The sequence below is a fragment of the Oncorhynchus mykiss genome, chromosome 2, assembly GCF_057628025.1.
Source record: "Oncorhynchus mykiss isolate SJ-2025 chromosome 2, ASM5762802v1, whole genome shotgun sequence".
Taxonomy (NCBI): domain Eukaryota; kingdom Metazoa; phylum Chordata; class Actinopteri; order Salmoniformes; family Salmonidae; genus Oncorhynchus; species Oncorhynchus mykiss.
Window position 1 is genome coordinate 66,616,720 of NC_143023.1, and position 18,633 is coordinate 66,635,352.

General features: G+C 42.0%; 1 protein-coding gene across 2 annotated transcripts; it reads left to right on the top strand.

Moving 5' to 3' along the window:
• Positions 1-11,735: 11,735 nt before the first annotated feature.
• On the top strand, positions 11,736-17,828 carry meak7 (MTOR associated protein, eak-7 homolog). Of its 2 annotated transcripts, none has more exons than XM_021569405.3 (8): positions 11,736-11,819; positions 12,078-12,240; positions 12,579-12,812; positions 12,913-13,057; positions 13,216-13,614; positions 13,800-13,918; positions 14,107-14,286; positions 15,588-17,828. In XM_021569405.3, exons 2-8 carry the CDS (start codon positions 12,082-12,084, stop codon positions 15,708-15,710), a joined length of 1,359 nt encoding a protein of 452 aa, XP_021425080.3. In that variant the 5' UTR covers positions 11,736-11,819; positions 12,078-12,081; the 3' UTR covers positions 15,711-17,828. The 2 variants fall into 2 exon arrangements, with proteins under 2 accessions (XP_021425080.3, XP_021425086.3); XM_021569411.3 differs by having other exon boundaries at positions 11,754-11,914.
• The last annotated feature ends 805 nt before the right edge of the window (positions 17,829-18,633 follow it).

Here is an 18,633-nt window from a genome sequence, read left to right on the forward strand (position 1 = left end):
AGAGTCCGCAGGTTTTGGTAACGGGCGGTGTCAGTGGCACTGTATTGTCCTCAAAGCGAGAATTTTTTAAAATGTAGTCTGTCTGGGAGCAAGACATCCAGGTCCGCGACGGGACTGGTTTTCTTTTTGTAATCCGTGATTGACTGTAGACTCTGAGACATACCTCTTGTGTCTGAGCCGTTGAATTGCGACTCTACTTTGTCTCTATACTGACGCTTAGCTTGTTTGATTGCCTTGCGGAGGGAATAGCTACACTGTTTGTATTCGGTCATGTTTCCGGTCACCTCGCCCTGGTTAAAAGCAGTGGTTCCCGCTTTCAGTTTCGCGCGAATGCTGCCATAAATCCACAGTTTCTGGTTTGGTAATGTTTTAATCATTGCTGTGGGTATAACATCGTCAATGCACTTTCTAATGAACTCGCTCACCGAATCAGTGTATTCGTCAATGTTGTTGTTGGACGCAATGCGGAACATGTCCCAATCCACGTGATCGAAGCAGTCTTGAAGCGTGGAATCAGATTGGTCGGATCAGCGTTGAACAGACCTGAGCCCGGGAGCTTCTTGTTTTAGTCTCTGTCTGTAGGCTGGAAGCAACAAAATGGAGTCGTGGTCAGCTTTTTCGAAAGGAGGGCGGGGGAGGGCCTTATATGCGTCGCGGAAGATAGAATAACAATGATCCAGGGTTTTACCAGTCCTGGTTGCGCAATCGATATGCTGATAGAATTTAGGGAGTCAGATTAGCCTTGTTAGCCTTGTTTTCAGATTAGCCTTGTTAACTTGTTATGGCTGCAATCCCGATATCGGGAAAAGTGTCATCAACAACCGCTGAATAGCATAGCGCTACATTCAATAAATATTACTACAAATATTATATTCATGAAATCACAAGTGCAATATAGGAAAACACAGTTTAGCCTTTTGTTAATCCCCCTGTCGTGTCAGATTTTGAAATTATGCTATCAGCGAAAGCAATCCAAATGTTTGTGTAAATTTATCGATCGCACTACAAAACATTAAGTACACTTAGCATCAGGAAGCTTGGTCACGAAAATCAGAAAAGCAATCAAATTAGTAGTTTACCTTTGATGATCTTCGGATGTTTTCACTCACGAGACTCCCAGTTACACAACAAATGTTCCGTTTGTTCCATAAAGATGATTTTTATATCCAAAATACCTCAGTTTGTTTGTCGCGTTATGTTCAGAAATCCACAGGAAAGAGCGGTGACGACAACGCAGACGAAAATTCCAAATAGTTTCCATAATGTCCACAGAAACATGTCAAACGTTTTTTATAATCTATCCTCAGGTTGTTTTTAAAATATATAATCGATAATATATCAACCGCAAATGTCTTTCACAGTAGGAGAGAGGAAAACAATGGCTGTCCAAATTCTGTTGTGCGAGCAAAACTCATGTGACCACTTGACGCGATGTTATTGTTCTGGCTCATTTTTCAAAATAAAAGCCTGAAACTATGTCTGAAGACTGTTGACACCTTGAGGAAGCGATAGGAAAATGAATCTGGTTCATATCCCTTTAAATCCAGCAAAGGGAGGCTATGGAACATGGAGTTTTCAAAATAGAAGCCACTTCCTGTTTTGACTTTCCTCAGGGTTTCGCCTGCAATATCAGTTCTGTTATACTCACAGACAATATTTTGCCATGTTCGCCATATTTTTGACATGTTCGCCATGTTTCCGTGAAGCAAAGAACATTACAGTCTCTGATGTCTCTCTGGAATGCTACCCTTGCTCGAATTTCATCAACCTTGTTGTCAAGAGACTGGACATTGGCGAGTAGTATGCTAGGGAGTGGTGCGCGATATGCCCGTCTGACCAGGAGCCTGACCAGAAGACCGCTTCGTTTGCCCCTTCTACGACGTCGTTGTTTTGGGTCACCGGCTGGGATTCGATCCATTGTCCTGGGTGGAAGGCAGAACACAGGATCCGCTTCGGGAAAGTCATATTCCTGGTCGTAATGATGGTGAGTTGACGTTGCTCTTATATTCAGTAGTTCCTCCCGACTGTATGTAATGAAACCTAAGATTACCTGGGGTACCAATGTAAGAAATAACATGTAAAAAAATTAAATACTGCATAGTTTCCTAGGACCGCGAAGCGAGGCGGCCATCTCTGTCGGCGCCGGAAGAACATGCCTGGTTACAGAATTGTATGTCCTAACATACCAACTAACAATACCAATGAGTGGGTGTAACGTGATTTTTATTGGTGTGCAGTGTATTTGGGGTTAAGGAAAGACACTAATCTGCCTCTGTGCTACAGAAAAAAGAAAACTATTGGATCCTGTTTCAAAGGTCATCACATGGAGCTTACACGAAGACAGAAACAGAACAGGAAGTGATGAAGATGGAATAGAGTTTGACAATCTGATTCAGAACAGACTCTTCTTCATTGAAAACCCTCAGAATGTTACGTTGTCTAGATATACAGTGGGGCAAAAAAGTATTTAGTCAGCCACCAATTGTGCAAGTTCTCCCACTTAAAAAGATGAGAGAGGCCTGTAATTGTCATCATAGGTACACTTCAACTATGATAGACAAAATGAGAGAAAAAATCCAGAAAATCACATTGTAGGATTTTTTATGAATTTATTTGCAAATTATGGTGGAAAATAAGTATTTGGTCACCTACAAACAAGCAAGATTTCTGGCTCTCACAGAACTTCTTTAAGAGGCTCCTCTGTACTCCACTCGTTACCTGTATTAATGGCACCTGTTTGAACTTGTTATCAGTATAAAATACACCTGTCCACAACCTCAAACAGTCACACTCCAAACTCCACTATGGCCAAGACCAAAGAGCTGTCAAAGGACACCAGAAACTACATTTTAGACCTGCACCAGGCTGGGAAGACTGAATATGCAATAGGTAAGCAGCTTGTTTTGAAGAAATCAACTGTGGGAGCAATTATTAGGAAATGGAAGACATACAAGACCACTGATAATCTCCCTCGATCTGGGGCTCCACGCAAGATCTCACCCCGTGGGGTCAAAATGATCACAAGAACGGTGAGCAAAAATCTCAGAACCACACGGGGGGGACCTAGTGAATGACCTGCAGAGAGCTGGGACCAAAGTAACAAAGCCTACCATCAGTAACACACTACGCCGCCAGGGCCTCAAATCCTGCAGTGACAGACGTGTCCCCCTGCTTAAGCCAGTACATGTCCAGGTCCGTCTGAAGTTTGCTAGAGAGCATTTGGATGATCCAGAAGAAGATTGGGAGAATGTCATATGGTCAGATGAAACCAAAATATAACTTTTTGGTAAAAACTCAACTCGTCGTGTTTGGAGGACAAAGAATGCTGAGTTGCATCCAAAGAACACCATACCTACTGTGAAGCATGGGGGTGGAAACATCATGCTTTGGGGCTGTTTCTCTGCAAAGGGACCAGGACGACTGATCAGTGTAAGGAAAGAATGAATGGGGCCATGTATCGTGAGATTTTGAGTGAAAACCTCCTTCCATCAGCAAGGGCATTGAAGATGAAACGTGGCTGGGACTTTCAGCATGACAATGATCCCAAACACACCGCCCGGGCAACGAAGGAGTGGCTTCGTAAGAAGCATTTCAAGGTCCTGGAGTGGCCTAGCCAGTCTCCAGATCTCAACCCCATAGAAAATCTTTGGAGGGAGTTGAAAGTCCGTGTTTCCCAACAACAGCCCCAAAACATCACTGCTCTAGAGGAGATCTGCATGGAGGAATGGGCCAAAATACCAGCAACAGTGTGTGAAAACCTTGTGAAGACTTACAGAAAACGTTTGACCTCTGTCATTGCCAACAAAGGGTATATAACAAAGTATTGAGATAAACTTTTGTTATTGACCAAAAACGTATTTTCCACCATAATTTGCAAATAAATTCATAAAAAATCCTACAATGTGATTTTCTGGATTTTATTTCTCATTTTGTCTGCCATAGTTGAAGTGTACCTATGATGAAAATTACAGGCCTCTCTCATCTTTTTAAGTGGGAGAACTTGCACAATTGGTGGCTGAATAAATACTTTTTTGCCCCACTGTAGATCATTCACCTGAGGCAATAAATGTTCTCTCTTTCTTTTGTCTCCCTCTCATACTCACTCGCCAATATGTCCAGCTTATCTTTCTTGCTGGCGTCACTATTTAATTAAACTAATATTCAACTCCATGGATGAATAACCCTGGTAAAATAGTTATTCATTTATTGATCCTGTTCAAGTTGCAAACAGACTAATAAGATATGAAACATGGTCGGTAGACAGAGGTTATAAAGAAAGGTCATCTCCCTCTATAGCATGACTGGGGTCTGTGAGTGCCTTTTAATTGGCCTTTAAATAACCCATTCGGCAAATACGATTTGATGTGTAATAACCCCACTACCAGCCTATGTAATAACACTGTCAATCACCAATGGGTCAACATGGTAACTATTTAGAACATTATCTATCGTCTGGCTTTTTCAGAGGCAACACTTCAATATTATTGACCATTGGAAAAATATAATTATACCTGGCTATAGCTTGATATACAGCTAATTGCATAGACTGATGTTGCATTAGATATTACATTTAAAATGTTCTGTGAGTTTTCTTTCAATACTTTTTTCCTGCATTGGGGAGTTTGGCATTTACAACTTGGATTAATTTGTCAGGAACATTCAAGGTCAACCCAGGACATTTTAAAACACACGAGCCAAATAAACTACACAAACATAAATCAGAATGAGGAAGTGGTCTGTGCCAGCACAGCAGCTTAAAGGGATACTTTGGGATTTTGGCAACGAAGCCCTTTATCTACTTCCCTAGAGTCAGATGAATCCATGGAGACCATTGTTATGTCTCTGCATTCAGTATGAAGGAAGTTAGAGGTAGTTTTGTGACCCAATGCTAATTAGCATTAGCATAATGCCCAGAAGCCTATGGCATCTACTAGCATGATAGCAGTTACCATAGACTTCCAGTCATTGCACTAATGCTAGTTAGCAATTATGCTAACGTTAGTTAAGAACTTCCTTTTTTTTCAACAATAGAGTGACAAACTGTGCACTTTAGTCTACAGATGATTTATATGTATTACAAAGGTATACAAACCAAAATAATTTTGGGGTCAGTACTGACAAAACCTGAAGAACGATCTGAGTGTCTAAGCAGGTCATACACTTGATACGATAAATATCCAATGCTTTAAAATAAGTTACCTGTGATTCAAAGTCTTATGAATTGCATATGTGCACCAATGTCCCCAGGCTTTGGCGATTCAAGGTGGTTGTGTGCACATATGTTCTTCAACTTGATTGTGTGTTTGATAGTGATATTATACAGTATGTTCAATAATTAACAGTGCCCTAGGGTGATTAGTCTGTAACCCATGCAATGAACTCCAAACAAGAGCACAGAGTTTTCAGAAATGTTTTACCCCAACAAAAATAGTGAGTGATACTATTATTATAATGTACAGGTAACTGACAAAATAAAAGAAATACCATCATAAAGTTTCTTAATAGGGAGTTGGGCTACCACGAGGCAGAACAGCTTCAATACACCTTGGCATAGATTCAACAACTGTCTGGAACTCTATTGGAGGGATGCGACAGCATTCTTCTAAGAGAAATTCCATCATTGTTTTGTTGATGGTGGTGAAAAATGCTGTCTCAAGCACCGCTCCAGGAAACGGCCATGGCATATGGTTTACATCGTTTCCATGCTCATCAAATCATTCAGTGACCACTCATATGCACTGTAGATGGGGGCATAACCACGGTAGCCAGAATAATGGCCAAAATAATGGCCTGCCCAATATTTTATACATGACCCTAAGCATGATGGGATGTTAATTGCTTAATTAACTCAGGAATCATACTTGTGTGGAAGCACCTGCTTTCAATATACTTTGTATCCCTCATTTATTCAAGTGTTTCCATTACTTTGGCAATTACCTGTATGTTCTTGTGTTTGCAGATGTTTAAGTGATACATTTCCTGTGCTATCAGTCAACAGTAAATATTTTACCATATAAGGCTGTGAGTAGAAGGGGGCAGGCAGGGGAAGAGGAAAGAAGAACTGTCAGAGTGGGGAGAGAAAAACCTCAAGTCTCAACTTGCAGCAGTGAGGAACAAATGAGTGACTGCAGAGATACCTATCATGTCAATAAACTTTACTGGAACATCTATACGTGCACTCAGTTTCAGAGAACTTGTTTTCCATTCTGCCTTTGTCTCTACCTGCATGAATTTCCCAGGAGCCAGATGGAGAGAGAGGATGGTAATTTCATTGTGAAACCTTGGCCTTGTTTATCATGACAATCTGAACGTAATGGCATCCAAGCACATCAAGAGCTTGCTTTAACATGGATGGAATGACACATTCACTGCCTAATCATGCCCTTGGTATGACCTACACTGCACAACTGAAAGATAATCATCAATCTTATTCTGGAGTAATGCTCGTTTTCAGATGCCCCAAAAGAGACACGGTGTATAAAAATAAAATATTGATATCAGAGAACAAGAAGTTCCCTTCAGACTTACAGTATTAGGTGATGACTGAACTGTATCTTCACTTTCATCCTAGCTTACTTCTTCACATGCTTCTGTGCACTTTCAATTTCAATGGGCATGGCACATCTGTCATAATCTATGTCAGTTGCTGTTTCCATAGTATTCCAATATAGTAGCAATAGTCAGACTTGCTGCAATAACACAGAATATCTAGGAGTAGGAGAACAGCCTACACACACCATCAACCCCTGGAAAAGAATCACTACTACTTCTATGTCCTTTAGTGTCTCAGTCCTACTGTATGTGATGGCTCACCAAAACGGAAGCTCTTTGTGTTTCTCATTCTATAATAATAGTGCGAGGTTATGAGTCTTTGTGAGATATCATTTTGCACCCTCCAGTTTAGGCCTACAGCTTTGGTACCAACCATGACCTTTTCAACACACCCATCAAATGTACACACATTAAAATGAGCAGAATAAACAGAGAGCATTTATATACGGTAATTGAGAAATCAAGTTATATCATCATCTTTAACATTTATATTAAGATATAAATGGTCCCTGAACCTGATATAACTTGTCCCTAATATAGATGAATATCAAATACAATGCTGTACTGTCATTTTTATCCGGGGAATAAGCTTTAGTCTACAGATTGGCGCAAGAGACACCTGGCGACGTAACCTACACAAATGGAGCGAGACCGGAGCAGTCGTCTGTGGATACGTTTAACACACCCAACTCCCTCAACACGGTAAATCTTATGCCCTTAAAAGGCGTTTTTCATTGCCGACTGTTTCAATATGAGCTGCTGCAAAGCACAGTGGTTCGGTTTTTACTTCATCCTTTGCGCACTCTTCTGGCGAACAAGGGAATAGTAGTGGACGTTCAACGGAAACAAATCTGCTCTTCAAAGAATGTTCTGTTAGTTTGTCCAATTATATAGAATACATGTATCGAACATGTTTGTTGATGGCTGAATAGTGATACATGTTGATAGTAAAGTAATGTATCTAAACTGTGTAATTACTATAATTTAACAAAATGCAAAAATATTCCCCACTTCGATCATGCATCATAGACTATAATAATATTCAGCAAACATCCCACAAGGCACATACGTCAACTCAACGTCTATTCAGCGTTGTTTCAACGTAATTTCTTTGAAATTAAGTGGAAACAACTTTGATTCAAGCAGTTTGTTCCCAGTGGGATATTTGACAAAAAATAGTGCTATATGTGTTTAAGAAATACAGATCTTATTTAGTACCTGCCCTAGGCCTATCTCAAGGATGGGATGTTCAAAACACATTTCTAAGTTTCCAACTCAAAGCTTGGAAGGTTACAGCCAGAGGATTTTGTGGTGGGAGTTTAGCCTACAATAAAGCTGCTTAATTTCTCTGAAGCCCTTTGTACAGTAATGACCACCATACTCTGCACTTTATTACGCTATAAGAAAATAGCCAATGATAATTATAATACAATTCTAAACATTATTTAAGCATTTTTTTATGATCAGTTTCACTAATAATTATTCAGTGCCTAGCAGATACACCATCAATTTACCTTTATAGAATTTTACCAAATTGTGCAAACAGTTCTTGATTGTACTAGTTTTCGAGATGATTGGTCCCTGACGAGGGAGGAGCTGGTTTTTACATATTGTGAACATTTATTTATTCAGAACACATTTCTGTTTGTTGGCATTGTCAAATCTAGCAAATATTTTCCACTAAATACTTCTATGTTCGCTAGCTAGACAGGCAAACGCTGCCAAGTACTAAACAGCAAACAAATCAAAACTTGTGTACTATCCAGGTTCCATTTCTATATCGTGGAGCTCCGCCCCATAGGGGAGCTCTGCTCCTAGTGGTTTACCCCGCTGCCTAGGCAGAGAACAGCCTGAGAGAAAATTATACACACACCTGCAGCCAATAGGGGTACAAGTGTCCCTATATAAGGGGACGCTTCCCTCAATCAGCCTCCCATTATCTTCAGCAACAGGACTGGACTGAAGGACCCTAGAAGAGAAGAGAGAAGACTCAGGCCTCAACGTCATCGTCTCGATGTTGTCAAGAGCACGCCCTTTCCACCCCGAAAAGCTCTTTTAAGAGCTCAGTGTCGCTTCTTCACTATGGTGGCTACGGACCCACATTACTTATGTTTTGTGTGTTTGGGTTTGCAGCACGCTAAGGACGGCCTCACAGATCCCCCAGAATGCCCTAGCTGCACCCTCCTTTCTTTAAAGGAGAGGTAACAGCGGTGGGTGTTTTTCAGGGTAGATCTGCTTCTGGAGGACGCCATGTCTGTGTTAGCCTCAGGTTCTGAGGCATCATATGATGACGGCGCCTCCGGAGATGACGAGGATGTAGGGAAGTGTCTGGGTTTTTCTCTGGAAAAACTGAAATGACCCCCTCCCTAGGGAGAGCGAGGGGAATTTCACATCCTTGGGTGAGGAAGAGACGGGCTCTGAGTTCTCAGCAGCCCCCTCCTATGCAATGGCCTCTCTGCGCTCTGACTTTACAGGGCTCATTGAGCGGGCCATGAGCTGTCTAGAGATTGCACTGCCCCCATTCCCCCCAGCCCAGAGGTGGATATGATGATGGGTGACTCTTACTCTAGACCGAGACGGGCGGCTGTGCCTTTGGCACCTGCCATACCCTCACTCACAAAATGTGTGGAGGGTGCATGGGATTCGCCTTTAACAGCCAGGGCGCCGGCGAAGGCGTACATCCCATTGGCTATGAAAAGCCAACTTTACTTCTGAAGTGCTGACCTGTTGCACCCTCGACAACCAATGTGATTATTATTATTTGACCCTGCTGGTCATCTATGAACATTTGAACATCTTGGCCATGTTCTGTTATAATCTCCACCCGGCACAGCCAGAAGAGGACTGGCCACCCCACATAGCCTGGTTCCTCTCTAGGTTTCTTCCTAGGTTTTGGCCTTTCTAGGGAGTTTTTCCTAACCACCGTGCTTCTACACCTGCATTGCTTGCTGTTTGGGGTTTTAGGCTGGGTTTCTGTACAGCACTTTGAGATATCAGCTGATGTACGAAGGGCTATATAAATAAATTTGATTTGATTTGAACCAACAGTGAAGCCACCGTCAGCAGGCCGAGTAACGTTAACTGTTGGGACTCTAACACCAACATTGCTCGTCCGAGCCGTAAATGGCTGAGGTAGGATAGGATTTTGTTACTCTCACCTGAGGGAGACGTGCCCTCATGAGAGTCGAGTCTATGTATATCCCGAGGTAGATCACCTTCCGTGAGGGGTCAGGTGACTTTTCTCCTTGTTTAGGGTGAGGCCCAGAACTCTAATGTGATTCAAGACGTCCTTGTGTCCATTGTGGTCTTGTTCCTGAATGGGGCAGACTATCCAATCGTCCATATAAGGCAGTTACTCCTCCAGTAGAATGTACCACCACAGCAAAAGGCAAAGGCCGGTGGGCCAGCCGAAATGCTGCAGTATAGGTGTCCACCATGCAATGTGAGAGTCCAGTCGAATAGGCCCTAGCCCAGAACTCTCTTACCATAGTAAACAGAAACTGATAAAGATTTTGAATTGCCTGCACAACACACTGGGGGAAGCCCTTAGTTCACCCACAACAGCAAGAGGGGCGTATATGGACAACTGTAATGACAGGTTAAGTGTCTGTCAGACAGAATCCTTGGCCAGAATAAGGGGCTAAGATGTAGGTTGACACCCCTTCATTTGAACTCATTGGGAAACATTCAGTCAACCAGGGCGTCAACACTAGAAGACCCTGGGACATTTGAGGCGCCAGAACTATAGCGGTGGCCAGCATCGGAACTGGAGTTCGTAGCCTTCCATCACTGTATTCAGTAGAACTATAGCGGTGGCCAGCGTAAAGTAATGTAACATAACTATAGTTAACCCAGCAATATACTGAAACCCTCAGTGTAATAGAGCTGAGTTGTGAGTTTCCAAGGGAAACAAACTAGGATAGTTACTGTATGTACTATAAAGTAGCGTAACAGAAACTATCGAGCACCAACCCCGCTACGCATTGTGTGAAAAACAGCAGTGTAATAGAGCTGTAATGTGAGTTTCCAGGGGAAACCAGGATAGTTACCATCTTAACTGTAAGTACAACAGACTAGCTAGAATACACTGCTGGTCTTTCCAAGGGAAACTAGGATAGTCACTGGAAACTAGCATAGTTTCTGTATGTAACCTACTGTAATTAGTGCAACATAAAAACGAAGGTAAACCCAGCTACACTCTGTGTGAAAAAAAACAGTAGTGTAATAGAGCTGTCAGTGTCCAATTAAGGGATAGGTACTGTCTGTACTGTAAAGTAGTGCAACAGAATTATAGTAAACACAGCTACACACCGAAACCCTCAGTGCAATATAGTTTCCATGGGAAACTATAACTGTCTGTACTGTAAAATTGTGTAACAAAAACTATCGCAACCCAGCAACTGTGTGAAAAAAAACACCAATGTAATCTAACTATGGTTGGGCTAACATAAACTCAGCCCAATACTGGAAAATGAAGCCAACTGTAATATTACTGTGTCTAGTACACACTGGGCAATACTGTATAGAATAAAACCTACAGCATCATCCTTCGTCTCATACACTATCTGAAGGTGAGGAGACGTGAATGGCTGTACCTTTTCATTTTGGAAATAACTAAGCCATCAGTGTAATGTACTATGTTTATAGTATATACTGCATAAAGGTAACGATTACTATGGACCCACAGTATCAGTCTTGGTCTCATGCACTATCTGAATAAAGGAGATGAGACATGAATGACTGTAGTTTTCCTTGTGGAAAAATAATTAATCCAACAGTGTAAATTGCCTGTGCTTACATCCTAGATAGAAGCAGGCCATTGGCTGGCTTCATCACAAGGGGTTTGTACGGAAGTTCTAATTGGTTCCAAGTTTATCAGTTCGGCAAATTTGCTTGAGTAGACAGTGTTAAAATATACCTTTTATGAGAATATGTGCAAGAATGGAAGGTGCCAACACATTTTATAGTCATCATAAGTATGCTTTACTATCATATACAAAAAACAGCTCCTCCCTCGACGGGGATCGAACAACTTCACGTTTTTCGGTTTCGGCCCAACACCCATTCCCCTAATTCCAGATTGGAGGAAACTCATATGACGTTGGACCAATCATATCATTATTTTGAACTACCAGCCAATATAATTGGAGTCTGTTGATTATCGGGTATTTCGATTGGTGTTTATCTTCGCCCCCTTATTTATACCAGGAAGTGTATTGTGTTTACATAGTGCCCCTGGAATGAGATAATTATCCTCTTTCAACAAGGTTAGCTAGATGTTTCATATTAATTTAATTGCCACGTTTTTTGTTAATAGATAAGTAAATAGCTATAATCATCATCTCGAGCTAGCTAACGTTAGGTAAATTATGTCACCGACACCTAGCTAGCAGTCACGATAGCTAACTTTACATCAGATCAGAAGCCCTGGATGCTTCAAGCCTTCAGACAGTTTCAACTCGTGCTCGTTTTATTGTCGATGGCTACCGACCTATCACTGATAGTGTTGTCCAATGTGCACACAGGGCCATGGGGAACACCGAGAGTGTTGTGGTGCAGAAACGGCTGGCCCGTTTTCGCCCAGAGGAGCGGCCCGTTGTGGAGGGAGTGTTCGATCGGCTTCACGGCGCCAGTCCAGCAGGTGGCGCTGGAAAAGCAGGGAAGGTTTTAACGCTGGGCATGTTGAAGGTGAGGGTGGAGTTACTATGATGATATTACATTTTATTTATCAAATCGAGGATATCTAATCAGTTAACCTCCAGAATCAAAATCTTGTTTAAAATATTGTAATAATAAATAATAATACAAATATAATAAATAATACAAATATAATAATATAAATAATAATACAAATAATACAGAAATATGTAAGTTCTCGCGTTGCAAGAAGGTTAAGATATGTAATAACTGTAATAACAATGTGTAGGAGGTGTAATAACACATATATATGTAATAACTGTGGTTATTATTTTGCAGATATTTAACAGTACCAGTATGGGAGATATAACATATCTTCTGTCCTGTAGCCCTGTATGGGAAACATTGCCTCAGACTCTATGATAAAGAGGGTCTATGCTGGGATGTGTAGCATGGACCCCGGAGTGGCCCCTCCTCCCCCTGGGGCTGGGGTGAGTCGGGAGCAGCTGGTGGTCTTCTTGGCCGATGTCCTGCGAGGCACTGCAGAGGAGCGAGCGCCCCTTTTCATGGCAATGGCTCAGGGGACAGGGACAGGTGTTGCCACCTGTGACCAAATAATAGAGGTTAGTAGACCCGCAGAAGGTCTTCTGCAAGTGCTCCTGTGTTCTTAGCAGAACATGCATTTTTAGCTCTGAACTCAAATTAATTTGGCTCTGATTTCAGTTCTTGCAGGACCTGGTTTCTGCTGTAGTGCAGATCATCATCCAGAAGAGTCGTTTGCAGGGCTGGAAGCCAGAGCGTATGGCTGACGGTTCCATTGGTGTTAAACTATTGGCTGAACAGATGAGCTCTGAACTAAAACCCTCAGGTAAAGGGATGGAAGGATAATTTACTGATGAGGTTTTCAGAATAGAGTGAATAGGAAAGGAGATAAATCTTGCTCACCCAGATTTCATATTTTTAATAATTTATACATATTATTGTATCAACAACAAAACCTGACATTCTGTCCTTCCCTCCTCTCAGACCAGCGTACCTGTGACGTCCCATGTTTGGAGGACTGGCTGTTCAGAGTTTCCAATGTGGCCATGTACATGGACCTTCTGATAGGTGAAGGCCTAAACGTGGGCTTAACCTCCCGTCCCCCTCCCACCCTACTGCCCCCATGCTGGGAAACCCCTTGGGAGAAGCTGCGCTGCCTGCTGGACCTGCCCGTGCTGATGTTCCTCACACCACAGTTACCTGATGGGTACAACATCCCCTGGAAGCTGCTTTTCTCCACTCAGCTGCACGGGGAGAGCTTCACCAAAATAGTAGGCAGCTGTAAAGGCCGCGGGCCCACCGTGCTCCTGATCAAAGACACTAAAGGACACATCTTTGGTGGCTTCGCCTCCCATGGCTGGGAAGTAAAGCCTCAGTTCCAAGGTGAGAGTGGTGGTGGATGGAAGTAGCAATCGGGAGAAACAGGCTCACGGCCTACTGAGATTGCTGCAGAGATATTTAAGCCCTTTTTTGTAATGTATGCTGACATATACAGTATGTTGTCCATCTCTATAATCAGTGCTCATCTCTGGATGTGTGTGTTTGTGACTGGATTGTCTTGAGTGTAGGAGACTCCAGGTGCTTCCTGTTCTCAGTATTCCCCTGTCTACGGGTGTACACCTGCACAGGATACAACCAGCACTACATGTACCTCAACCAGGGCCAGCAGACCATGCCCAACGGCTTGGTGAGACACCCCACTACTACACACATCTCAACTACACAATCTCACCTGAACATTTTATTTTACAATCTGTTACTATAATTCTATGTGAAGTACCACACAAGTAACTACATCATATTAACTACCACATGCCTCAATAGTATTTTATCTTAACCCAAACAATGTCATTTCTGTAATTTGCTTATGATCAGGGCATGGGTGGTCAGCATGGGTACTTTGGCCTGTGGCTGGATAGTGATTTTGGCCGTGGGCATAGCCGGGCACGGCCTCGCTGCACTACCTATGGCAGCCCTCAGCTCTCTGCTGAGGAGGACTTCACCCTGGACTCTCTGGAGGTGTGGGGGGTTGGGAAGCCCCCTGAGGAGGAAGAGGTCAGTATCAACCTGGACAACCACTGCCTTCTTACTCCTTTGATCCCATTTATTTCATCTAATATTTCATGAATTCTTTCTCTTTTAATGCTGTGCCTGTATCAGTGTGTTCCTTATTTTTACCTGCAGGTGGAGATAGAGGCACATTCAATTAATTATAGGAAGTAACTTACCACGTACACCAAACATTAGGAACACCTTCCTAATATTGAGTTGCACCCCCACCCTTTTTCAATTCATCTGGGCATGGACTCTACAAGGTGTCGAAAGCGTTCCACAGGGATGCTGGCCCATGTTGACTCCAATGCTTCCCACAGTTGTGTCAAGTTGGCTGGATGTCCTTTGGGTGGTGGACTATTCTTGATACACACATGAAACTGTTGCGTGTAAAAAAAACAACAGCATTGCAGTTCTTGACACAAACTGGTGCGCCTGGCACCTACTACCAGTGATGGAAAAAGTATTAAATTGTCATACTTGAGTAAAAGTAAAGATACCTTAGTAGAAAATGACTCAAGTAAAAGTGAAAGTCACACAGTAAAATACTACTTGGGTAAAAGTCTACAAGTATTTGGTTTTAAATGTACTTAAGTATCAAAAGTAAAAGTACAAGTATAAACCATTTAAAATTCCTCATATTAAGCATGGTTTTCTTGTTTTTTAAATTCACGTGTAGCCAGGGGCACACTCCAACACTCAGACACCATTTACAAACGAAGCATTTGTGTTTAGTGAGTCCGCCAGATCAGAGGCAGTAGGCATGACCAGGGATGTTCTCTTGATAAGTGTGTGAATTTGACAATTTTCCTGTCAAAATGTAACAAGTACTTTTGGGTTTAAGGGAAAATGTATGGAGTAAAAAGTATATTATTTTCTTTAGGAATGTAGTGAAGTAAAAGTTGGCAAAAATATGAATAGTAAAGTAGAGATACCCCAAAAAACTTTGAAGTATTTTTTTAACTTTACACCACTGCCTACTACCACACCCTGTTCCAAGGCACTTCAATCTTTTGTCTTGCACATTCACCCTCTGAATGGCACACGTACACAATCCATGCCTTAAGGCTTGAAAATCATTCTTTAAACCTATCTCCTCACCTTCATCTACACTGATTGAAGTGGATTTAACAAGTGACATTAATAAGGGATCATAGCTTTCACCTGGATTCACCTGGTCTGTCTGTCTGTCATGGAAAGAGCAGGTGTTCTTAATGATTTGTACACTCAGTGAATATTCATTGATTTATTGTATTCATGACTTGTCATGAGGACATCAGTGATGTTGGGGTGTTTTGTTGCAGGGAGCGACAGAAGGCAAGAGGAGTATCCTGGATGCAGACCCTGAGGTTCAGGCCATGATGGAGATGGCAGGGAAGACCCTACACAGCCAGGGCCTCCGAGAGCCAGAGGAGAACAATGGATAATGAGACATGTAGACATGACATAGATTTGTCACAGTTTCTTCTCAGACAAGACATGTCAAGAAGACATTTTGTAGAAAAGAGTGCACTAATTACCTAGGGGCCGATTCTGACCCGAGTTAAGCGAGCGTGAATCCCCTTTTTCTCTACACTTATTCTGACCTTGAACTTAAGCATGAGAATAGCATGCTATTCACCCACTATTATTTTGGGTTGGAGATCGAATAAGTGTGTCTACAGGTATGCTGTATTTTGACCTTGACTTAATTCCCAAATAATTTCACCACCTTTACGCCCAAAGAACCATGAATAAGGTCTAGCGAACCTACCGCTTCCAAGTGGAGAAAGCATCTACTCTAGCCATAACAGTATGAACCCGACACATGGCGCAATACTTGGTTGTGTCATCACACAGTTCCATGGTTAGTGCAGGCAATAGATTAGGGTATAGAACTCTATTGTACACTTTTCTCCCTATTGTAAATCTATGTACAGTACACTAATCTTCCAAAATCACAATGGGTTGAAGACCTGAATGTGGCAATTTTCAGAATGAATCAAACCACTTTTCTTTCGTGAGTAAAGGCTCTCCTAACCTGTTCTTTTATGATTCATAAATACTTTCCTAAGCCTAAATAACCTACAAGATCAGAGTATTTTTAAAATCTACTAATTGGTGTTGAAACGGAGACAAATATGTATATATTTAGAGCGCTTTCTTTCATGATCCCTAATATTCTGAACCCGTTCTCTTGATCCATTTTAGTGAGTCTGTGGACAAAATTCTAACTAAGGGGTACACCGTATTTAAAGGGATGGCTTAAGATAAACGTACTGAACCCTATTGAATGAAAACTCCACACGAAAATCTGTTGGCCAACAAGTGGGAGGGTTGTCAGCGGTTAACCACACCGGCAAAGCTCGTTCGTTACAGTCTGAATACCAACTACTGAGAAGTGTGTAAAAAAAGGCATGTGTAAGGAAGGAGTAATTTCCTAAATTGGAATTGGGCACCTAACCCCATAAATATTTGTTTTGTTTATCTTTGTGTGTGTGTGTGTGTGTGTGTGTGTGTGTGTGTGTGTGTGTGTGTGTGTGTGTGTGTGTGTGTATATGTATATGTGTGTGTGTGTGTGTGTGTGTGTGTGTGTGTGTGTGTGTGTGTGTGTGTAGATGGTTAAGTCAGATTTTTTATCTGTGTGAACTACAGGTACTATTGGCTACATTAACTGAACAGGACACCAGGTGTTGCCCACTCACATCAACCTTTATCTTCTCAAATCAAATTTTATTGGCCACATAAACATTTTTAGCACTTGTTATTGCGGGTGTAGCGAAATGCTTGTGTTCCTAGCTCCAGCAGTGCACTAGTATCTAACAATTCACAACAATATACACACATCTAAAAGTAAAATAATGGAATTAAGAAATGTATAAATATTAGGATGAGTCTGTCTGAGCTCATGTGAACAAGTATTTAAAGAAATATTATAATTGATTAATAATTTGTATTGTCATAAGTCATTGTTTAGCTTTGATGGCTTTTTATTCCAAAGTGTTTAGTAAGGATCCTATATGTAAACATTGTTTTTCACCTATAACATGAATGGTATGTAAAACCTTTTTATTTTTAAGTATGACACTAGATAGACATACTGGCTAATCTACTTCTTTACAGCACCAATAAATGTAAACTTCCAGGAGGCAACTTACAGTAATGAAGCCTACATAACCTACTCTGGCGGTTCTCTCATTCACTGTACTGCCTCGCTAGGTTTAGTACTCTGGTTGGCTGATCTCGCCTCTTCATATTTTTATGCAAATGATGAGGGAAAGTGACGCTACATACGCAAATCAGCAGTTTCATTTCCATGTAGACGCAGTGAATGGAATAGAACAAGAGGGTGGCTTCATAAAGTAAAATAAATAATAGATAATAGATCATAGATCAGACATTTCCACAACAAAAAAGGCTTATTGTAGTCACTGAGCATTTGTTTAATATTAGATATTGACTTCAGTATGTAATGGTGTGTATGTAATGGTAATAATAATATTTACGGTTCATTGGTAAATACATTGAAATTATGAAACTATTAAATAAACTATCAGTTGATGTTTCTCAAATTGTTATCTCTGATAGCGGTGCAGTGCTAGCCTTGTACAAACCATCCTGCTCTCGCAAGGATTATTTAAGATACTCTCAATACTTTGAAGAGGTAGGGTTTCGGAAGATGGGCCCGGACTGTTGTCCTAGCTTCATGGGGAAGCTGGTTCCAACTTCCACCAATGCGGTGCCAGCTGGCCAGAGGTGGCAAAACGGAGTACTTGGATTGAGGTATAGGGTTTGAGCAGAGCTTGGAAGGTAGGGAGGGGCAGTTCCTCTTGCTGCTCCGTAGACAAGTATCATGGTCTTGTAGTGGATGCGAGCTTCTACTGGAAGTCAGTGGAGTGTGCGGAGGAGCGGGTTGACATGGGAGAATTTGGGAAGGTTGAATGCCAGCGTTCTTGATACATTGCAGGGGTTTGATGGCACAAGCAGGAAGCCCAGCCAACAGTTACAGTAGACCAGACGGGCGATGACAAGTTCCTGGATTAGGACCTGCGCCGCTTCCTGTGTGATGTATGGTGGTACTCTATGGATGTTGTAAAGCATGAACCTGCAGGAGCGAGTCACTGCTTTGATGTTGTAAAGAACGACAGGGTGTTGTCCAGGGCCACGCCAAGGTTCTTTGCACTGGAAGGGGGACACCGTGGAGTTGTCAACCGTGATGGAGAGGTCTTGGAGCGGGCAGGCCTTCCCTAGGAGGAAGAGCAGCTCTGTCATGTCGAGGTTGAGCTTGAGGTGGTGGGCCAACATCCAAGCTGAGATATTTACCAGGCACGTAGAGATGCATGTCAAGGGGGGAAGGAGAAAAGTAGTTGA

Coding starts and splice junctions, on each gene's coding strand:
- meak7 (XM_021569405.3), top strand. CDS start 12,082: ATGGGGAACACCGAGAGTGTTGTGGTGCAGAAACGGCTGGCCCGTTTT. Junction 12,241..12,578: donor TAACGCTGGGCATGTTGAAG/GTGAGGGTGGAG, acceptor TCTGTCCTGTAG/CCCTGTATGGGAAACATTGC. Junction 14,287..15,587: donor AGCCCCCTGAGGAGGAAGAG/GTCAGTATCAAC, acceptor GTTTTGTTGCAG/GGAGCGACAGAAGGCAAGAG.